Here is a 24019-nt window from a genome sequence, read left to right as displayed (position 1 = left end):
CCACAGTCTTTGCTGTTTCTAGATGGCTATGCGGCTTGGTTTTGCAGTCTTGTATTTCGTTTTGTGACACGTAAAAAAAACTTTATGCCATGTACATTTTCATTTGCCCAGCTATACAGGTCCAAAGGTGTCCAGATGTGATGGGTTTCAACTGCTTGCAGACTGGTGCATGTGGCTAGACGTTTAACTGTTCCTCCAATGCCATAATACGGACTCTTACCATGAGATGTGGCTAAAAAAATTCCATTCTGCTTGAATGTTGAAGTCATCCTTATGGAAGCATAAGTTCAAAAAGTTTTGCAGTTTTTGTATTGTGCACTAGCACCATCACTGAAGTAGTAAACATACTCCAATTTTGGTAATAGTTTCGCTAAGTGTTTCATAACCGTAATGAAGGCATGCAAGTTATGGCCACATGGTCACGGGTATCGCTAATAATGCACAGGCTCACTGTTTAAAGTGTCACAATCATCTAAAATATACAACAAATGGGTGGAGTGTTGCAGTGGAATCCTTGAATTGCATCCTGACACACGAATGAATAATTTTCTGCAAAATCTAGTAATACAATAGCTTCTGTTTCTGGGCGAATGGTTTCCTTCAGCTGGCGTAGGTATTCAGCCTGTGACTTTGCTGTATACAGATGGGTTGTTGCATCAACAGCACAGACCTGGACATTTGTCACATCGATGAAGCATACAAGTTTTTGAGACTGAAGAACAAACAAGGATTTCAGTTAGGTCTTTGTAGTCTAGTGGCAGAGCAAAACACACACAGAATGCATACCTGTTGCCACAACACTAACACACACGTAGGTTGTCTTAGCAGCAGAAGCTTTTCAGGATGGTAGCAGACTGATATTCCAGGATCATTGGTTACTGCATTTGAAACTTCAGTTCTCACAATCAAAAGTTCTTTTTCTTCATCTGTAAAGTGGTCCCAGCTATGTAATCCAATGGTTTTTTAGTAGCTAGTAATATGGCAGTCCGTATTTAAAATACTACCAAATGTGCACTTTTGATGAAAAGCTGCCATGATTGACTATCTTTCTGTGTCTCCCTCTCTCTTTCTCTGGAAAGTTGCAGTTTTGGTTTCTCTAAGGGGAAAACCCTTCCCATCAATTTCTGTTTGTTTCATTTTCTGTATGAGAGTTTTATCCCATTGCCTCAGTTTAGTTCACTTTTTTGGTATGGTTTTTAACAATGTGTAAATTATGTATGCCGTACACCAGTAATCAAGCATCAACTTGAAACCGAGTACCCTACTGATTTTTTTTGTGGTAGTAATTGATACCTTTTTTATGCACCCCCCCAAAAAAAATGGGATCCCTAATGTCAATGGAACCTAGCGTTTTTAATTCTCTTCGAAAAACTTGCGTTTTTGCCGTAACGCAAAACATGAGGCAGATAAAGTAATTTGGTTTGGATTTTTGGCTTGGGAAGGAAAAGTTACCTTAGGGGTCCAAATTTCATGGTGATTCCTTAATAAATACCCGTGATACTTCACATAAAATGGATAAAGAAACTGGGATTAGTTAATTATTTAATAAATTGAAAAATCAATATTTAATCAACTAATTGTCAGACAGTCGGGATATTTGGCAGAAATATTTGTTTTGACATGCTCTCTTAACTAAAAAATTTTCAAAACAAAATCTGAGATTGGTGGTAGACATTTAATTTTTTTGGGGGGTGATCTGATGTGGAATGACCCTCCTGATTTTACACATGTAGAGCATAAACAAGTTTATCTCTTGTACAACTTCTTTTCATTTTTTTTTTAAATACTTACTTTTAAAAAAAATTCATTGCAACCATATCTCACTAATACCCTGAAGTGTAAATATGGTTTCTCTCCGGTGTATTAGTAAGACTGCATTTCTAAGAAAAAGAAACAATTTTCACATTACGAGCAATATTATGAATTCTCTAATGTCCAATAAGTCCTCTGATGTCCAATAAGTGAATATTGGTGGTCTCCTATGTGTATCGTCATTTCTGTTCATTAAAACATTATTTCTCACCTGTGTGGAGTATCTGATGCTTTTTATGACCTAATTTACTGGCAAAGCATTTCCCACACTCAGAGCAGGTATATGGTTTATCTCCGGAGTGAATCTTGTGATGCTGAATAAGCTGTGACTTGTAGTTAAAAGATTTCCCACAGTCACAGCAGGAATACGGACGCTCTCCTGGGTGGGTGGTCTGATGGGAAAGAAGTTGTCCATTACTTTTAAAGCATTTCCCACATTCAGAGCAAAAATACGGTTTCTCTCCTGTGTGACTTCTTTGATGCATTTTCAAATTTGATTTAATTGTAAAACATTTTCCACACTCAGAGCAGGAATACGGTCTCTCTCCTGTGTGAGTTCTCTGGTGCTTTTTCAAATTTGATTTGACAGCGAAGCTTTTCCCACATTCGGAGCATGAATACGGTTTGTTTCCTTTGTGACAGCTTTCATGCATTTTAAAATTTGATCTAAATGTAAAGCATTTCCCACATTCAGAGCACGAATATGGTTTCTCTCCTCTGTGAATTTTCTGATGTACAACAAAATAGGAATTACGCCTAAAACATTTCCCACATTCAGAGCACGAAAATGGTTTCTCTCCTGTGTGGATTCTTTTATGTTCTTGAAAATATGACTTGCTAGTAAAACATTTCCCACACTCAGAACAGGAATAAGGTTTCTCTCCTGTGTGGACTTTCTGATGCCTCCTCAGATCTGACGTACTGGCCAGACACTTCCCACACTCAGGGCAGGGATACGGTTTCTCTCGTGTGTGGAATTTCTCATGCATTATTAAGGTCGTTTTGTTGGCAAAATATTTCCCACATTCAGAGCAAAAATACGGTTTCTCTCCTGTATGGAGTCTCTCATGCTTCTTCAGTCCTGCTTTACTGGTAAAAGATTTAAAACATTCACCACAAGAATAAGGTTTCTCTCCTATATGGATTTTCTGATGCTTTTTCTGATCCGATTTACTGGTAAAACATTTCCCACATTCAGAGCAGGAATACGGTTTTTCTCCTGTATGAATTCTCTGATGAACAACTAAATATGAATTACGCCTAAAATATTTGCCACATTCAGAGCAGAAGTATGGGTTCTGTCCTGTGTGACTTCTCTGGTGCAGAAGAAAGTTAGATTTCCGTTTAAAAGTTTTTCCACACTCAGAACAGGACCAAGATATGTCTTCATTGTTATTGATCGTTTTTTTCATCTGTTGTCTAACATAAAATCTGTTATTAAAGAATATTTCACCACTGAAAGAAGATCCTGGTTCCTCCATAATATGAGTAGCTGTATACTGTGTATGATCTGTGGGGGTATTAATGTTGGTGTCTTTGAGGTTTCCTCCATCACATAAGACTGGTTCCTCCTTGAGATGAGTAGATGAACATTGTGTATGATCTGTAGGTGTATAAATGTTGGTGTCTGTGAGGGTTCCTCCATCACGAGAGACTGATTCCTCCTTAATATTAGTAGATGTATACTGTGTATGATCTGTGGGTGTATAAATGTCACTGTCTGTGAGGTTTCTGCCATCACATAAGACTGGTTCCTCCTTAATATGAGTAGATGTATATTGTGTATGATCTGTGGGTGTATAAATGTCACTGTCTGTGAGGTCTCCTCCATCACATGAGACTGGTTCCTCCTTAATATGAGTAGATGTATGTTGTGTATGATCTGTGGGTGTATAAATGTCACTGTCTGTGAGGTTTCTGCCATCACATAAGACTGGTTCTTCCTTAATACGAGTAGATGTATACTGTGTATGATCTGTGGGTGTATAAATGTCAGTGTCTGTGAGGGTTCCTCCATCACATGAGACTGGTTCCTCCTTAATATAAGTAGATGTATACTGTGTATGATCTGTGGGTGTATAAATGTTGGTGTCTGTGAGGGTTCCTCCATCACATGAGACTGGTTCCTCCTTAATATGAGTAGATGTATACTGTGTATGATCTGTGGGTGTATAAATGTCAGTGTCTGTGACGGTTCCTCCATCACATGAGACTGGTTCCCCCATAATAAGAGTAGATGTATACTGTGTATGATCTGTGGGTGTATAAACGTCACTGTCTGTGAGGATTCCTCCATCACATGAGACTGGTTCCTCCTTAATATGAGTAGATGTATACTGTGTATGATCTGTGGGTGTATAAATATCACTGTCTGTGAGGGTTCCTCCATCGCATGAGACTGGTTCCTCCTTAATATGAGTAGATGTATACTGTGTATGATCTGTGGGTGTATAAATATCACTGTCTGTGAGGGTTCCTCCATTGCATGAGACTGGTTCCTCCTTAATATGAGTAGATGTATACTGTGTATGATCTGTGGGTGTATAAATGTTGGTGTCTGTGAGGTTTCCTCCATCAGATGAGACTGGTTCCTCCTTAATATGAGTAGATGTATACTGTGTATGATCTGTGGGTGTATAAATGTCACAGTCTGTGAGGTTTTCTCCATCACATGAGAATGGTTCCCCCATAATATGAGTAGATGTATACTGTGTATGATCTGTGGGTGTATAAATATCGGTATCTGTGAGGTTTCCTCCATCACATGAGACTGGTTCCTCCTTAATATGAGTAGATGTATAATGTGTATGATCTGTGGGTGTATAAATGTTGGTGTCTGTGAGGTTTCCTCCATCAGATGAGACTGGTTCCTCCTTAATATGAGTAGATGTATACTGTGTATGATCTGTGGGTGTATAAATGTTGGTGTCTGTGAGGTTTCCTCCATCACATGAGACTGGTTCCCCCATAATAAGAGTAGATGTATACTGTGTATGATCTGTGGGTGTATAAATGTCACAGTCTGTGAGGTTTTCTCCATCACATGAGAATGGTTCCCCCATAATAAGAGTAGATTGCTCTTTAGCTTGTTCTGTTGGGAAATATGTATAGTGGTTAGTGGTTAAAAGTAATTCTCCTTTCTCATAATCACATTAAATAACGGTAACACTCCTGCTATCTATATGAAATACCGCTTCGGATTTGAAACAAAAAAAGCCCAAAATCTGAGCCAGTCATCGTGTCTCCACAGCATGTGGTGGCCTTCCATACTCTTCATCAACATGGTAGTAAGACCCCGTCCCACATCCTCTGCTCTTACACAGAAACCAGATGGGCTTCTCCACCACAGTAACAACACATCTCCTTTCTGTTTACTCATCACCACTAATCCTGGTGGTATCAGGGCAATAGATGAGATCCCAGGGAGACCCCAAAACAAGCAAACAGTCTGTACTGCCCCCTAGTGTCTGGTACCACTGTAATTATAGATGAGGATGAAGCACTAAATGGCTTCTTCTATAACAGAGGACATGGCTGTAATGATAAAGCCCATTTCATATCGGACTGGGCATAGTAACATTGATATTGGTAACAGTATGTTTTATGTTCTGTAGACTTATGATCCAATGTATATATGTTTAGATTGCATCAGCTAACCAAATGATTTGTATATTCTGCTATAGCAAACTCCCAGCAGGCCAGAATACCCTGATCCCTGCGCTCTCTGTATCCTCTACTGCCCCGATCCCTACGCTCTCTGTATCCTCTACTGCCCCGATCCCTGCGCTCTCTGTATCCTCTACTGCGCCGATCCCTGCGCTCTCTGTATCCTCCCCAGCGCTCTCTGTATCCTCTACTGCCCCGATCCCTGCGCTCTCTGTATCCTCCCCAGCACTCTCTGTATCCTCTACTGCCCCGATCCCTGCGCTCTCTGTATCCTCTACTGCCCCGATCCCTGCGCTCTCTGTATCCTCCCCAGCGCTCTCAGTATCCTCTACTGCCCCGATCCCTGCGCTCTCTGTATCCTCTACTGCCCCGATCCCTGCGCTCTGTATCCTCTACTGCCCCGATCCCTGCGCGCTCTGTATCCTCTACTTCCCCGATCCCTGCGCTCTCTGTATCCTCTACTGCCCCGATTCCTGCGCTCTGTATCCTCTACTGCCCCGATCCCTGCGTTCTCTGTATCCTCTACTGCGTTCTCTTTATCCTCTACTCCCCTGATCCCTGCGCTCTCTGTATCCTCCCCAGCGCTCTCTGTATCCTCTACTGCCCCGATGCCTGAGCTCTCTGTATCCTCTACTGCCCCGATCCCTGCGCTCTCTGTATCCTCTACTGCCCCGATCCCTGCGCTCTGTATCCTCTACTCCCCTGATCCCTGCGCTCTCTGTATCCTCCCCAGCGCTCTCTGTATCCTCTACTGCCCCGATGCCTGAGCTCTCTGTATCCTCTACTGCCCCGATCCCTGCGCTCTCTGTATCCTCCCCAGCGCTCTCTGTATCCTCTACTGCCCCGATCCCTGCACTCTCTGTATCCTTTACTGCCCCGATCCCTGCGCTCTCTGTATCCTCTACTGCCCTGATCCCTGCGCTCTCTGTATCCTCTACTGCCCCGATCCCTGCGCTCTCTGTATCCTCTACTGCCCCGATCCCTGCGCTCTCTGTATCCTCCCCAGAGCTCTCTGTATCCTCTACTGCCCCGATCCCTGCGCTCTCTGTATCCTCCCCAGCGCTCTCTGTATCCTCTACTGCCCCGATCCCTGCGCTCTCTGTATCCTCCCCAGCGCTTTCTGTATCCTCTACTGCCCCGATCCCTGCGCTCTGTATCCTCTACTGCCCCAATCCCTGCGCTCTGTATCCTCTACTGCCCCGATCCCTGCGCTCTCTGTATCCTCTACTGCCCCGATCCCTGCGCTCTGTATCCTCTACTGCCCCGATCCCTGCGCTCTGTATCCTCTACTGCCCCGATCCCTGCGCTCTGTATCCTCTACTGCCCCGATCCCTGCGTTCTCTGTATCCTCTACTGCGCTCTCTTTATCCTCTACTCCCCTGATCCCTGCGCTCTCTGTATCCTCTACTGCCCCGATGCCTGAGCTCTCTGTATCCTCTACTGCCCCGATCCCAGCGCTCTCTGTATCCTCCCCCGCGCTCTCTGTATCCTCTACTGCCCCGATCCCTGCGCTCTCTGTATCCTCTACTGCGCTCTCTTTATCCTCTACGCCCTGATCCCTGCGCTCTCTGTATCCTCTACTGCCCTGATCCCTGCGCTCTCTGTATCCTCTACTGCCCCGATCCCTGCGCTCTCTGTATCCTCTGCTGCCCCGATCCATGCGCTCTCTGTATCCTCTACTGCGCTCTCTTTATCCTCTACTCCCTGATCCCTGCGCTCTCTGTATCCTCTACTGCCCTGATCCCTGCGCTCTCTGTATCCTCTGCTGCCCCGATCCCTGCACTCTCTTTATTCTCTACTCCCTGCGCTCTCTGTATCCTCTACTGCCCCGATCCCTGCGCTCTCTGTATCCTCTACTGCCCCAATCCCTGCGCTCTCTGTATCCTCTGCTGCCCCAATCCCTGCGCTCTCTGTATCCTCTGCTGCCCCGATCCCTGCGCTCTCTGTATCCTCTGCTGCCCCGATCCCTGCGCTCTCTGTATCCTCTACTGCGCTCTCTTTATCCTCTACTCCCTGATCCCTGCGCTCTCTGTATCCTCTACTGCCCCGATCCCTGCACTCTCTGTATCCTCTACTGCCCCGATTCCTGCGCTCTCTGTATCCTCTACTACCCCGATCCATGCGCTCTCTTTATCCTCTACTGCCCCGATCCCTGCGCTCTCTGTATCCTCTGCTGCCCCGATCCCTGCGCTCTCTGTAACCTCTACTGCGCTCTCTGTATCCTCTACTGCCCCGATCCCTACGCTCTCTGTATCCTCTACTGCCCCGATCCCTACGCTCTCTGTATACTCCACTGCCCCGATCCCCGCGCTCTCTGTATCCTCCACTGCCCCGATCCCCGCGCTCTCTGTATCCTCTACTGCCCCGATTCCTGCGCTCTCTGTATCCTCTACTGCCCCGATTCCAGCGCTCTCTGTATCCTCTACCGCCCCGATCCCTGCGCTCTCTGTATCCTCTACCGCCCCGATCCCTGCGCTCTCTGTATCCTCTACCGCCCCGATCCCTGCGCTCTCTGTATCCTCTACTGCCCCGATCCCTGCGCTCTCTATATCCTCCCCTACACTCTCTTTATCCTCTACTCCCCGATCCCTGCGCTCTCTGTATCCTCTACTGCCCCGATCCCTGCGCTCTCTGTATCCTCTACTGCCCCGATCCCCGCGCTCTCTGTATCCTCTACTGCCCCGATCCCCGCGCTCTCTGTATCCTCTACTGCCCCGATCCCTGCGCTGTCTGAATCCTCTACTGCCCGATCCCTGCGATCTCTGTATCCTCTAGTCCCTGATCCCTGCGCTCTCTGTATCCTCTACTCCCTGATTCCTGCGCTCTCTGTATCCTCTGCTGCCCCGATCCCTGCGCTCTCTGTATCCTCTACTCCCTGATCCCTGCGCTCTCTGTATCCTGATCCCCGCGCTCTCTGTATCCTCTACTGCCCCGATCCCTGCGCTGTCTGTATCCCCTACTGCCCCGATCCCTGCACTCTCTGAATCCTCTACTGCCCGATCCCTGCGCTCTCTGTATCCTCTACTGCCCCGATCCCTGCGCTCTCTGTATCCTCTACTGCCCCGATCCCTGCGCTCTCTTTATCCTCTAGTCCCCGATCCCTGCACTCTCTGAATCCTCTACTGCCCGATCCCTGCGCTGTCTGTATCCTCTACTGCCCCGATCCCTGCGCTCTCTGTATCCTCTACTGCCCCGATCCCTGCGCTCTCTGTATCCTCTACTCCCTGATTCCTGCGCTCTCTGTATCCTCTGCTGCCCCGATCCCCGCGCTCTCTGTATCCTCTACTCCCTGATCCCTGCGCTCTCTGTATCGTGATCCCTGCGCTCTCTGTATCTTCTACTGCCCCGATCCCTGCACTCTCTGTATCCCCTACTGCCCCGATCCCTGCGCTCTCTGTATTCTCTGCTGCCCCGATCCCTGCGCCCTCTGTATCCCCTACTGCTCCGATCCCTGCGCTCTCTGTATTCTCTGCTGCCCCGATCCCTGCGCTCTCTGTGTCCTCTACTGCCCCGATCCCCGCGCTCTCTGTATCCTCTACTGCCCCGATCCCCGCGCTCTCTGTATCCCCTACTGCCCCGATCCCCGCGCTCTCTGTATCCTCTACTGCCCCGATACCCGCGCTCTCTGTATCCTCTGCTGCCCCGATCCCCGCGCTCTCTGTATCCTCTGCTCCCCCGATCCCCGCGCTCTCTGTATCCTCTGCTGCCCCGATCCCCGCGCTCTCTGTATCCTCTGCTGCCCCGATCCCTGCGCTCTCTGTATCCTCTGCTGCCCCGATCCCTGCGCTCTCTGTATCCTGTGCTGCCCCGATCCCTGCGCTCTCTGTATCCTGTGCTGCCCCCATCCCTGCGCTCTCTGTATCCTGTGCTGCCCCGATCCCTGCGCTCTCTGTGTCCTCTGCTGCCCCGATCCCCGCGCTCTCTGTATCCTCTACTGCCCCGATCCCCGCGCTCTCTGTATCCTCTACTGCCCCGATCCCTGCGCTCTGTATCCTGATCCCTGCGCTCTCTGTATCCTCTACTGCCCCGATCCCTGCGCTCTCTGTACTACTGCCCCAATCCCCGCACTCTCTGTATCCTCTACTGCCCCGATCCCTGCGCTCTCTGTACTACTGCCCCAATCCCCGCACTCTCTGTATCCTCTACTGCCCCGATCCCTGCGCTCTCTGTATCCTCTACTGCCCCGATCCCTGCGCTCTCTGTATCCTCTACTGCCCCGATCCCTGCGCTCTCTGTATCCTCTACTGCCCCGATCCCTGCGCTCTCTGTATCCTCTACTGCCCGGATCCCTGCGCTCTCTGTATCCTCTACTGCCCCGATCCCTGCGCCGATCCTCTACTGCCCCGATCCCCGCGCTCTCTGTATACTCTACTGCCATGATCCCCGCGCTCTCTCTATCCTCTACTGCCCCAATCCCCGCGCTCTCTGTATCCTCTACTCCCTGATCCCTGCGCTCTCTGTATCGTGATCCCCGCGCTCTCTGAATCCTCTACTGCCCGATCCCTGCGCTCTCTGTTTCCTCTACTGCCCCGATCACAGCGCTCTCTGTATCCTCTAGTCCCTGATCCCTGCGCTCTCTGTATCCTCTGCTGCCCCGATCCCTGCGCTCTCTTTATCCTCTACTCCCTGATTCCTGCGCTCTCTGTATCCTCTGCTGCCCCGATCCCTGCGCTCTCTGTATCCTCTACTCCCTGATCCCTGCGCTCTCTGTATCGTGATCCCCGCGCTCTCTGTATCTTCTACTGCCCCGATCCCTGCACTCTCTGTATTCTCTACTGCCCCGATCCATGCGCTCTCTGTATCCTCTGCTGCCCCGATCCCTGCGCTCTCTGTATCCTCTGCTGCCCCGATCCCTGCGCTCTCTGTATCCTCTACAGCCCCGATCCCTGCGCTCTCTGTATCCTCTACTGCCCCGATCCCTGCGCTCTCTGTATCCTCTACTGCCACGATCCCTGCGCTCTCTGTGTCCTCTACTGCCCCGATCCCTGCGCTCTCTGTGTCCTCTACTGCCCCGATCCCTGCGCTCTCTTTGTCCTGTACTGCCCCGATCCCTGCGCTCTCTTTGTCCTGTACTGCCCCGATCCCTGCGCTCTCTTTGTCCTGTACTGCCCCGATCCCTGCGCTCTCTGTATCCTCTACTGCCCCGATCCCCGCGCTCTCTGTATCCCCTACTGCCCCGATCCCCGCGCTCTCTGTATCCCCTACTGCCCCGATCCCCGCGCTCCCTGTATCCCCTACTGCCCCGATCCCCGCGCTCCCTGTATCCCCTACTGCCCCGATCCCCGCGCTCCCTGTATCCCCTACTGCCCCGATCCCCGCGCTCTCTGTATCCTCTACTGCCCCGATCCCCGCGCTCCCTGTATCCTCTACTGCCCCGATACCCGCGCTCTCTGTATCCTCTGCTGCCCCGATCCCCGCGCTCTCTGTATCCTCTGCTGCCCCGATCCCCGCGCTCTCTGTATCCTCTGCTGCCCCGATCCCCGCGCTCTCTGTATCCTGTGCTGCCCCGATCCCTACGCTCTGTATTCTGATCCCTGCGCTCTCTGTATCCTCTACTGCCCCGATCCCTGCGCTCTCTGTACTACTGCCCCAATCCCCGCACTCTCTGTATCCTCTACTGCCCCGATCCCTGCGCTCTCTGTACTACTGCCCCGATCCCCGCACTCTCTGTATCCTCTACTGCCCCGATCCCTGCGCTCTCTGTATCCTCTACTGCCCCGATCCCTGCGCTCTCTGTATCCTCTACTGCCCCGATCCCTGCGCTCTCTGTATCCTCTACTGCCCCGATCCCTGCGCTCTCTGTATCCTCTACTGCCCCGATCCTCTACTGCCCCGATCCCTGCGCCGATCCTCTACTGCCCCGATCCCCGCGCTCTCTGTATCCTCTACTGCCCCGATCCCCGCGCTCTCTCTATCCTCTACTGCCCCGATCCCTGCGCTCTCTGTATCCTGTACTGCCCCGATCCCCGCGCTCTCTGTATCCTGTACTGCCCCGATCCCCGCGCTCTCTGTATCCTCTGCTGCCCCGATCACCGCGCTCCCTGTATCCCCTACTGCCCCGATCCCTGCGCTCTCTGTGTCCTGTACTGCCCCGATCCCTGCGCTCTCTGTGTCCTGTACTGCCCCGATCCCTGCGCTCTCTGTATCCTCTACTGCCCCGATCCCTGCGCTCTCTGTATCCTCTACTGCCCGATCCCTGCGCTCTCTCTATCCTCTACTGCCCTGATCCCTGCGTTCTCTTTATCCTCTACTGCCCCGATCCCTGTGCTCTCTCTATCCTCTACTGCCCGATCCCTGCGCTCTCTCTATCCTCTACTGCCCGATCCCTGCGCTCTCTCTATCCTCTACTGCCCCGATCCCTGCGCTCTCTGTATCCTGTACTGCCCCGATCCCTGCGCTCTCTGTGTCCTGTACTGCCCCGATCCCTGCGCTCTCTGTGTCCTCTACTGCCCCGATCCCTGCGCTCTCTGTGTCCTCTACTGCCCCGATCCCTGCGCTCTCTGTATCCTCTACTGCGCTCTCTGTATCCTCTACTGCCCGATCCCTGCGCTCTCTCTATCCTCTACTGCCCGATCCCTGCGCTCTCTCTATCCTCTACTGCCCCGATCCCTGCGCTCTCTGTATCCTGTACTGCCCCGATCCCTGCGCTCTCTGTGTCCTGTACTGCCCCGATCCCTGCGCTCTCTGTGTCCTCTACTGCCCCGATCCCTGCGCTCTCTGTGTCCTCTACTGCCCCGATCCCTGCGCTCTCTGTATCCTCTACTGCGCTCTCTGTATCCTCTACTGCCCCGATCCCTGCGCTCTCTGTATCCTCTACTGCCCCGATCCCTGCGCTCTCTGTATCCTCTACTGCCCCGATCCCTGCGCTCTCTGTATCCTCTACTGCCCCGATCCCTGCGCTCTCTGTGTCCTGTACTGCCCCGATCCCTGCGCTCTCTGTATCCTCTACTGCCCCGATCCCTGCGCTCTCTGTATCCTCTACTGCCCCGATCCCTGCGCTCTCTGTATCCTCTACTGCCCCGATCCCTGCGCTCTCTGAATCCTCTACTGCCCGATCCCTGCGCTCTCTGTATCCTCTACTGCCCCGATCCCTGCGCTCTCTGTATCCCCTATTGCCCCGATCCCTGCGCTCTCTGTGTCCTGTACTGCCCCGATCCCTGCGCTCTCTGTGTCCTCTACTGCCCCGATCCCTGCGCTCTCTGTATCCTCTACTGCCCCGATCCCTGCGCTCTCTTTGTCCTGTACTGCCCCCATCCCTGCGCTCTCTGTATCCTCTACTGCCCCCATCCCTGCGCTCTCTGTATCCTCTACTGCCCCGATCCCTGCGCTCTCTGTATCCTCTACTGCCCCGATCCCTGCGCTCTCTTTATCCTCTACTGCCCCGATCCCTGCGCTCTCTGTATCCTCTACTGCCCGATCCCTGCGATCTCTCTATCCTCTACTGCCCCGATCCCTGCGCTCTCTTTATCCTCTACTGCCCCGATCCCTGCGCTCTCTGTATCCTCTACTGCGCTCTCTGTATCCTCTACTGCCCCGATCCCTGCGCTCTCTGTGTCCTGTACTGCCCCGATCCCTGCGCTCTCTGAGTCCTGTACTGCCCCGATCCCTGCGCTCTCTGTGTCCTCTACTGCCCCGATCCCTGCGCTCTCTGTGTCCTCTACTGCCCCGATCCCTGCGCTTTCTGTGTCCTCTACTGCCCCGATCCCTGCGCTCTCTGTGTCCTCTACTGCCCCGATCCCTGCGCTCTCTGTATCCTCTACTGCCCCGATCCCTGCGCTCTCTGTATCCTCTACTGCCCCGATCCCTGCGCTCTCTGTATCCTCTACTGCCCCGATCCCTGCGCTCTCTGAATCCTCTACTGCCCCGATCCCTGCGCTCTCTGTATCCTCTACTGCCCCGATCCCTGCGCTCTCTGTATCCTCTACTGCCCCGATCCCTGCGCTCTCTTTGTCCTGTACTGCCCCGATCCCTGCGCTCTCTGTATTCTCTGCTGCCCCGATCCCTGCGCTCTCTGTATCCTGTACTGCCCCGATCCCAGCGCTCTCTGTGTCCTCTACTGCCCCGATCCCTGCGCTCTCTGTATCCTCTATTGCCCCGATCCCTGCGCTCTCTTTGTCCTGTACTGCCCCGATCCCTGCGCTCTCTGTATCCTCTACTGCCCCGATCCCTGCGCTCGCTGTATCCTCTACTGCCCCGATCCCTGCGCTCTCTGTATTCTCTGCTGCCCCGATCCCTGCGCTCTCTGTATCCTGTACTGCCCCGATCCCTGCGCTCTCTGTATCCTCTACTGCCCCGATCCCTGCGCTCTGTGTCCTGTACTGCCCCGATCCCTGCGCTCTCTGTATCCCCTACTGCCCAGATCCCTGCGCTCTGTGTCCTGTACTGCCCCGATCCCTGCGCTCTCTGTGTCCTCTACTGCCCCGATCCCTGCGCTCTCTGTGTCCTCTACTGCCCCGATCCCTGCGCTCTCTGTGTCCTCTACTGCCCCGATCCCCGCGCTCTCTGTCCTCTACTGCCCCGATCCCCGCGCTCTCTGCATCCCCTACTGCCCCGATCCCTGCGCTCTCTGTATCCTGTACTGCCCCGATCCCCGCGCTCTCTGTATCCTCTACTGCCCCGATCCCTGCGCTCCCTGTATCCCCTACTGCCCCGATCCCCGCGCTCTCTGTATCCTCTACTGCCCCGATCCCCGCGCTCCCTGTATCCCCTACTGCCCCCGATCCCTGCGCTCTCTGTATCCTCTGCTGCCCCGATCCCCGCGCTCTCTGTATCCTCTGCTGCCCCGATCCCTGCGCTCTCTGTATCCTCTACTGCCCCGATCCCCGCGCTCTCTGTATCCTCTACTGCCCCGATCCCTGCGCTCTCTGTATCCTGTGCTGCCCCGATCCCTGCGCTCTCTGTTTACTGCCCTGATCCCTGCGCTCTCTGTATCCTCTACTGCCCCGATCCCCGCGCTCTCTGTATCCTCTACTGCCCCGATCCCTGCGCTCTCTGTATCCTCTACTGCCCCGATCCCTGCGCTCTCTGTTTACTGCCCTGATCCCCGCGCTCTCTGTGTCCTCTACTGCCCGGCTCCCTGCGCTCTCTGTATCCTCTACTGCCCTGATCCCTGTGCTCTCTGTGTCCTGTACTGCCCCCGATCCCTGTGCTCTCTGTGTCCTGTACTGCCCCGATCCCTGCGCTCTCTGTGTCCTGTACTGCCCCGATCCCTGTGCTCTCTGTATCCTCTACTGCCCCGATCCCTGCGCTCTCTGAATCCTCTACTGCCCGATCCCTGCGCTCTCTGAATCCTCTACTGCCCGATCCCTGCGCTCTCTGTATCCTCTACTGCCCCGATCCCTGCGCTCTCTGTATCCTCTACTGCCCCAATCCCTGCGCTCTCAGTATCCTCTACTGCCCCGATCCCTGTGCTCTCTGTATTCTCTACTGCCCCGATCCCTGCGCTCTCTGTTTACTGCCCTGATCCCTGCGCTCTCTGTATCCTCTACTGCCCCGATCCCTGCGCTCTCTGTTTACTGCCCTGATCCCCGCGCTCTCTGTATCCTCTACTGCCCCGATCCCTGCGCTCTCTGTATCCTCTACTGCCCCAATCCCTGCGCTCTCAGTATCCTCTACTGCCCCGATCCCTGTGCTCTCTGTATTCTCTACTGCCCCGATCCCTGCGCTCTCTGTTTACTGCCCCGATCCCTGCGCTCTCTGTATCCTCTACTGCCCCGATCCCTGCGCTCTCTGTTTACTGCCCTGATCCCCGCGCTCTCTGTGTCCTCTACTGCCCCGATCCCTGCGCTATCTGTATCCTCTACTGCCCCGATCCCTGCGCTATCTGTATCCTCTACTGCACCGATCCCTGTGCTCTCTGTGTCCTGTACTGCCCCGATCCCTGCGCTCTCTGTGTCCTGTACTGCCCCGATCCCCGCGCTCTCTGTATCCTGTACTGCCCCGACCCCCGCGCTCTCTGTATCCTCTGCTGCCCCGATCCCTGCGCTCTCTGTATCCTGTACTGCCCCGATCCCTGCGCTCTCTGTTTACTGCCCTGATCCCTGCGCTCTCTGTATCCTCTGCTGCCCCGATCCCTGCGCTCTCTGTATCCTCTACTGCCCCGATCCCTGTGCTCTCTGTGTCCTGTACTGCCCCGATCCCTGCGCTCTCTGTGTCCTGTACTGCCCCGATCCCCGCGCTCTCTGTATCCTGTACTGCCCCGATCCCTGCGCTCTCTGTATCCTGTACTGCCCCGATCCCTGCGCTCTCTGTTTACTGCCCTGATCCCTGCGCTCTCTGTATCCTCTGCTGCCCCGATCCCTGCGCTCTCTGTATCTTCTACTGCTCCGATCCCAGCGCTCTCTGTATCCTCTACTGCCCCGATCCCTGCGCTCTCTGTATCTTCTACTGCCCCGATCCCTTCGCTCTCTGTATCCTCTACTGCCCCGAACCCCGCGCTCTCTGTATCCTCTGCTGCCCCGATCCCTGCGCTCTCTGTATCCTCTGCTGCCCCGATCCCTGCGCTCTCTGTATCCTCTGCTGCCCCGATCCCTGCGCTCTCTGTATCCTGTACTGCCCGATCCCTGCGCTCCCTATATCCTCTAGTGTCCTCATTCCTGTCCTTTTCTGGCACTATAACCTCCCTCTCTAATCCCTCATACTATATGTCACTGGTAACAGCCGTGCTGCTCCTCTGACAAGACACCATGGGGACCTCCCTCAGCGCTGACCCTAGCGCTCCCCTGCCAGCTCCGATTCCTTCCCGTCAGCTCACCCCCAGAAGACCTTTCCCAGATACGTTCTCAGAGACATGTCACATAATATAAAGAAGACATAGAGAGAAGCTGTGTGGTCTGCAGCTATTATACTACATGTATCTCCAGATTGTGCTTTAATTCCAGGCACAATATTAGGATTATCTGATTATTCTGAGCTTGTACGAGAAATCTGCACCTTCTAATAGAAGCAAGATGCTGGCGTCACCTCTATAGGGAGACTCTCACCTACCCATCCATCTCCGCTTTATGAGCAAGGACATTCGCTCATAGTGTGTATATAGGGGTCCCCCATACCTGCTCTCCCCTGTACATTAAATCACAGTCTCCTCTTACCCAGTGATGTGAGGGTCCGGTGATTCTCCATAATCACGTCCTTGTACACACCCCTGTGTTCCTCTATATACTCCCCCTCCTGCATGGAGACATAGACAGTGACATCCTGACACCTTATAGGAACCTGACACACACAATGATAAAGTCATCACCAAGACACATCCCCTGGTGTTACTGTATAATGTCCCATTCCCAGCAGTCACCTCTCCAGTCATCACCCAGACACATCCCCTGGTGTTACTGTATAATGTCCCATTCCCTGCAGTCACCTCTCCAGTCATCACCCAGACACATCCCCTGGTGTTACTGTATAATGTCCCATTCCCAGCAGTCACCTCTCCAGTCATCATCCAGACACATCCCAGGTGTTACTGTATAATGTCCTATTCCCAGCAGTTACCTCTCCAGTCATCACCCAGACACATCCCCTGGTGTTACTGTATAATGTCCCATTCCCAGCAGTCACCTCTCCAGTCATCACCCAGACACATCCCTGGTGTTACTGTATAATGTCCCATTCCCAGCAGTCATCTCTCCGGTCATCACCCAGACACATCACCCGGTGTTACTGTATAATGTCCCATTTCCAGCAGTCACCTCCCCAGTCATCACCCAGACACATCCCCTAGTGTTACTGTATAATGTCCCATTCCCAGCGGTCACCTCTCCAGTCGGCACCCAGACACATTCCCTGGTGTTACTGTATAATGTCCCATTCCCAGCGGTCACCTCTCCAGTCATCACCCAGACACATCCCCTAGTGTTACTGTATAATATCCCCTTCACAGCAGTCACCTCTCCAGTCATCACCCAGACACATTCTCCGGTGTTACTGTATAATGTCCCATTCCCAGCAGTCACCTCTCCAGTCATCACCCAGACACATCCCCTGGTGTAACTGTATAATGTCCCATTCCCAGCAGTCACCTCTCCAGTCATCACCCAGACACATGCCGTGGTGTTATTGTATAATGTCCCATTCCCAACAGTCACCTCTCCGGTCATCACCCAGAGACATCCCCTGGTGTTACTGTATAATGTCCCATTCCCAGCAGTCACCTCTCTGGTCATCACTCAGACACATCCCCCGGTGTTAGTGTACAATGTCCCCTTCCCAGCAGTCACCTCTCCAGTTATCACCCAGACACATCCCCGGGTGTTACTGTACAATGTCTCATTCCCAACAGTCACCTCTCCAGTCATCACCCAGACACATCCCCTGGTGTTACTGTACAATGTCCCATTCCCAGCAGTCACCTCTCCAGTCATCACCCAGACACATCCCCTGGTGATACTGTATAATGTCCCATTCCCAGCAGTCACCTCTCCGGTCATCACCCAGACACATCCCCTGGTGTTACTGTACAATGTCCCATTCCCAGCAGTCACCTCTCCGGTCATCACCCAGACACATCCCGTGGTGTTATTGTATATTGTCCCATTCCCAACAGTCACCTCTCCGGTCATCACCCAGAGACATCCCCTGGTGTTACTGTATAATGTCCCATTCCCAGCAGTCACCTCTCCAGTCATCACCCAGACACATCCCGTGGTGTTATTGTATATTGTCCCATTCCCAACAGTCACCTCTCTAGTCATCACTCAGACACATCCCCCGGTGTTAGTGTACAATGTCCCCTTCCCAGCAGTCACCTCTCCAGTTATCACCCAGACACATCCCCGGGTGTTACTGTACAATGTCTCATTCCCAACAGTCACCACTCCAGTCATCACCCAGACACATCCCCCGGTGTTACTGTACAATGTCCCATTCCCAGCAGTCACTTCTCCAGTCATCACGCAGACACATCCCCCGGTGTTACTGTACAATGTCCCATTCCCAGCAGTCACTTCTCCAGTCATCACGCAGAAACATCCCCCAATGTTACTGTATCATGTCCCATTCCCAGCAGTCACCTCTCCGGTCATCACCCAGACACATCCTCCGGTGTTACTGTATAATGTCCCATTCCCAGCAGTCACCTCTCCGGTCATCACGCAGACACATCCCCCGGTGTTACTGTATCATGTCCCATTCCCAGCAGTCACCTCTCCAGTCATCACCCAGACACATCCCCTGGTGTTACTGTATCATGTCCCATTTCCAGCAGTCACCTCCCCAGTCATCACCCAGACACATCCCCTGGTGTTACTGTATAATGTCCCATTTCCAGCGGTCACCTCCCCAGTCATCACCCAGACACATCCCCTGGTGTTACTGTATAATGTCCCATTTCCAGCGGTCATCTCCCCAGTCATCACCCAGACACATCCCCTGGTGTTACTGTATAATGTCCCATTCCCAGCAGTCACCTCTCTGGTCATCACTCAGACACATCCCCCGGTGTTAGTGTACAATGTCCCCTTCCCAGCAGTCACCTCTCCAGTTATCACCCAGACACATCCCCGGGTGTTACTGTACAATGTCTCATTCCCAACAGTCACCTCTCCAGTCATCACCCAGACACATCCCCTGGTGTTACTGTACAATGTCCCATTCCCAGCAGTCACCTCTCCAGTCATCACCCAGACACATCCCCTGGTGATACTGTATAATGTCCCATTCCCAGCAGTCACCTCTCCGGTCATCACCCAGACACATCCCCTGGTGTTACTGTACAATGTCCCATTCCCAGCAGTCACCTCTCCAGTCAACACGCAGACACATCCCCCGATGTTACCGTATCATGTCCCATTCCCAGCAGTCACCTCTCCGGTCATCACCCAGACACATCCCCTGGTGTAACTGTATAATGTCCCATTCCCAGCAGTCACCTCTCCGGTCATCACCCAGACACATCCCGTGGTGTTATTGTATATTGTCCCATTCCCAACAGTCACCTCTCCGGTCATCACCCAGAGACATCCCCTGGTGTTACTGTATAATGTCCCATTCCCAGCAGTCACCTCTCCAGTCATCACCCAGACACATCCCGTGGTGTTATTGTATATTGTCCCATTCCCAACAGTCACCTCTCTGGTCATCACTCAGACACATCCCCCGGTGTTAGTGTACAATGTCCCCTTCCCAGCAGTCACCTCTCCAGTTATCACCCAGACACATCCCCGGGTGTTACTGTACAATGTCTCATTCCCAACAGTCACCACTCCAGTCATCACCCAGACACATCCCCCGGTGTTACTGTACAATGTCCCATTCCCAGCAGTCACTTCTCCAGTCATCACGCAGACACATCCCCCGGTGTTACTGTACAATGTCCCATTCCCAGCAGTCACTTCTCCAGTCATCACGCAGAAACATCCCCCAATGTTACTGTATCATGTCCCATTCCCAGCAGTCACCTCTCCGGTCATCACCCAGACACATCCTCCGGTGTTACTGTATAATGTCCCATTCCCAGCAGTCACCTCTCCGGTCATCACGCAGACACATCCCCCGGTGTTACTGTATCATGTCCCATTCCCAGCAGTCACCTCTCCAGTCATCACCCAGACACATCCCCTGGTGTTACTGTATCATGTCCCATTTCCAGCAGTCACCTCCCCAGTCATCACCCAGACACATCCCCTGGTGTTACTGTATAATGTCCCATTTCCAGCGGTCACCTCCCCAGTCATCACCCAGACACATCCCCTGGTGTTACTGTATAATGTCCCATTTCCAGCGGTCATCTCCCCAGTCATCACCCAGACACATCCCCTGGTGTTACTGTATAATGTCCCATTCCCAGCAGTCACCTCTCCGGTCATCACCCGGACACATCCCCTAGTGTTACTGTATAATATCCCCTTCACAGCAGTCACCTCTCCAGTCATCACCCAGACACATTCTCCGGTGTTACTGTATAATGTCCCATTCCCAGCAGTCACCTCTCCAGTCATCACCCAGACACATCCCCTGGTGTAACTGTATAATGTCCCATTCCCAGCAGTCACCTCTCCAGTCATCACCCAGACACATCCCGTGGTGTTATTGTATAATGTCCCATTCCCAACAGTCACCTCTCCGGTCATCACCCAGAGACATCCCCTGGTGTTACTGTATAATGTCCCATTCCCAGCAGTCACCTCTCTGGTCATCACTCAGACACATCCCCCGGTGTTAGTGTACAATGTCCCCTTCCCAGCAGTCACCTCTCCAGTTATCACCCAGACACATCCCCGGGTGTTACTGTACAATGTCTCATTCCCAACAGTCACCTCTCCAGTCATCACCCAGACACATCCCCTGGTGTTACTGTACAATGTCCCATTCCCAGCAGTCACCTCTCCAGTCATCACCCAGACACATCCCCTGGTGATACTGTATAATGTCCCATTCCCAGCAGTCACCTCTCCGGTCATCACCCAGACACATCCCCTGGTGTTACTGTACAATGTCCCATTCCCAGCAGTCACCTCTCCGGTCATCACCCAGACACATCCCGTGGTGTTATTGTATATTGTCCCATTCCCAACAGTCACCTCTCCGGTCATCACCCAGAGACATCCCCTGGTGTTACTGTATAATGTCCCATTCCCAGCAGTCACCTCTCCAGTCATCACCCAGACACATCCCGTGGTGTTATTGTATATTGTCCCATTCCCAACAGTCACCTCTCTGGTCATCACTCAGACACATCCCCCGGTGTTAGTGTACAATGTCCCCTTCCCAGCAGTCACCTCTCCAGTTAACACCCAGACACATCCCCGGGTGTTACTGTACAATGTCTCATTCCCAACAGTCACCACTCCAGTCATCACCCAGACACATCCCCCGGAGTTACTGTACAATGTCCCATTCCCAGCAGTCACTTCTCCAGTCATCACGCAGACACATCCCCCGGTGTTACTGTACAATGTCCCATTCCCAGCAGTCACTTCTCCAGTCATCACGCAGAAACATCCCCCAATGTTACTGTATCATGTCCCATTCCCAGCAGTCACCTCTCCGGTCATCACCCAGACACATCCTCCGGTGTTACTGTATAATGTCCCATTCCCAGCAGTCACCTCTCCGGTCATCACGCAGACACATCCCCCGGTGTTACTGTATCATGTCCCATTCCCAGCAGTCACCTCTCCAGTCATCACCCAGACACATCCCCTGGTGTTACTGTATCATGTCCCATTTCCAGCAGTCACCTCCCCAGTCATCACCCAGACACATCCCCTGGTGTTACTGTATAATGTCCCATTTCCAGCGGTCACCTCCCCAGTCATCACCCAGACACATCCCCTGGTGTTACTGTATAATGTCCCATTTCCAGCGGTCACCTCCCCAGTCATCACCCAGACACATCCCCTGGTGTTACTGTATAATGTCCCATTCCCAGCAGTCACCTCTCCGGTCATCACCCGGACACATCCTCCGGTGTTAATGTATAATGTCCCATTCCCAGCGGTCACCACTCCAGTCAGCACCCAGACACATTCCCTGGTGTTACTGTATAATGTCCCATTCCCAGCGGTCACCTCCCCAGTCATCACCCAGACACATCCTCCGGTGTTACTGTATAATGTCCCATTCCCAGCAGTCACTTGTCCAGTCATCAGCCAGACACATCCCCTGGTGTTACTGTATAATGTCCCATTCCCAGCAGTCACCTCTCCGGTCATCACCCAGACACATCCCCTGGTGTTACTGTACAATGTCCCATTCCCAGCAGTCACCTCTCCGGTCATCACCCAGACACATCCCCTGTTGTTACTGTATAATGTCCCATTCCCAGCAGTCACCTCTCCGATCATCACCCAGACACATCCCCTGGTGTTACTGTACAATGTCCCATTCCCAGCAGTCACCTCTCCGGTCATCACGCAGACACATCCCCCGGTGTTACTGTACAATGTCCCATTCCCAGCAGTCACCTCTCCGGTCATCACGCAGACACATCCCCCGGTGTTACTGTATCATGTCCCATTCCCAGCAGTCACCTCTCCGGTCATCACCCAGACACATCCCCCCGTGTTACTGTATAATGTCCCCTTCCCAGCAGTCACCTCTCCGATCATCACCCAGACACAGCCCCCGGTGTTACTGTATAATATCCCATTCCCAGCAGTCACCTCTCCGGTCATCACCCAGACACATCCCGTGGTGTTATTGTATAATGTCCCATTCCCAGCAGTCACCTCTCCGGTCATCACCCAGACACATCCCCTGGTGTTACTGTATAATGTCCCCTTCCCAGCAGTCACCTCTCCGGTCATCACCCAGACACATCCCAGCAGTCACCTCTCCGGTCATCACCCAGACACAGCCCCCGGTGTTACTGTATAATGTCCCATTCCCAGCAGTCACCTCTCCGGTCATCACCCAGACACATCCCGTGGTGTTATTGTATAATGTCCCCTTCCCAACAGTCACCTCTCCGGTCATCACCCAGACACACAGCCTGGTGTTACTGTATAATGTCCCCTTCCCAGCAGTCACCTCTCCAGTCAACACGCAGACACATCCCCTGGTGTTACTGTACAATGTCCCATTCCCAGCAGTCACCTCTCCAGTCAACACGCAGACACATCCCCCGATGTTACTGTATCATGTCCCATTCCCAGCAGTCACCTCTCCAGTCATCACCCAGACACATCCTCCGGTGTTACTGTATCATGTCCCATTCCCAGCAGTCACCTCTCCGGTCATCACGCAGACACATCCCCCGGTGTTACTGTATCATGTCCCATTCCCAGCAGTCACCTCTCCAGTCATCACCCAGACACATCCCCTGGTGTTACTGTATCATGTCCCATTTCCAGCAGTCACCTCCCCAGTCATCACCCAGACACATCCCCTGGTGTTACTGTATAATGTCCCATTTCCAGCGGTCACCTCCCCAGTCATCACCCAGACACATCCCCTGGTGTTACTGTATAATGTCCCATTTCCAGCGGTCACCTCCCCAGTCATCACCCAGACACATTCCCTGGTGTTACTGTATAATGTCCCATTCCCAGCAGTCACCTCTCCGGTCATCACCCGGACACATCCCCTGGTGTTACTGTATAATGTCCCATTCCCAGCAGTCACCTCTCCGGTCATCACCCAGACACATCCCCTGGTGTTACTGTACAATGTCCCATTCCCAGCAGTCACCTCTCCGGTCATCACCCAGACACATCCCCTGTTGTTACTGTATAATGTCCCATTCCCAGCAGTCACCTCTCCGATCATCACCCAGACACATCCCCTGGTGTTACTGTACAATGTCCCATTCCCAGCAGTCACCTCTCCGGTCATCACGCAGACACATCCCCCGGTGTTACTGTACAATGTCCCATTCCCAGCAGTCACCTCTCCGGTCATCACGCAGACACATCCCCCGGTGTTACTGTATCATGTCCCATTCCCAGCAGTCACCTCTCCGGTCATCACCCAGACATATCCCCCCGTGTTACTGTATAATGTCCCCTTCCCAGCAGTCACCTCTCCGATCATCACCCAGACACAGCCCCCGGTGTTACTGTATAATATCCCATTCCCAGCAGTCACCTCTCCGGTCATCACCCAG

The 24019-nt window shown here is 52.9% G+C and overlaps 1 protein-coding gene across 1 annotated transcript; it reads right to left on the bottom strand.

Annotated features, from left to right (window-relative positions):
• Nucleotides 1-1631: 1631 nt before the first annotated feature.
• On the bottom strand, nt 1632-16618 carry LOC148431124 (uncharacterized). The gene is made up of 2 exons (XM_088466316.1): nt 16569-16618; nt 1632-4903 (listed from the first exon to the last, which is right to left on the bottom strand). The coding sequence occupies exons 1-2, from the start codon at nt 16597-16599 to the stop codon at nt 2013-2015; spliced, it is 2922 nt and encodes a 973-aa protein (XP_088322442.1). The 5' UTR covers nt 16600-16618; the 3' UTR covers nt 1632-2012.
• Nucleotides 16619-24019: the final 7401 nt, after the last annotated feature.

Source organism: Taudactylus pleione, unplaced genomic scaffold (assembly GCF_031769625.1).
Source record: "Taudactylus pleione unplaced genomic scaffold, aTauple2 ptg002772l, whole genome shotgun sequence".
Taxonomy (NCBI): Eukaryota; Metazoa; Chordata; class Amphibia; order Anura; family Myobatrachidae; genus Taudactylus; species Taudactylus pleione.
Note: the sequence above shows the minus strand (reverse complement) of the source record. Positions and strands in the feature narration are given on the sequence as shown.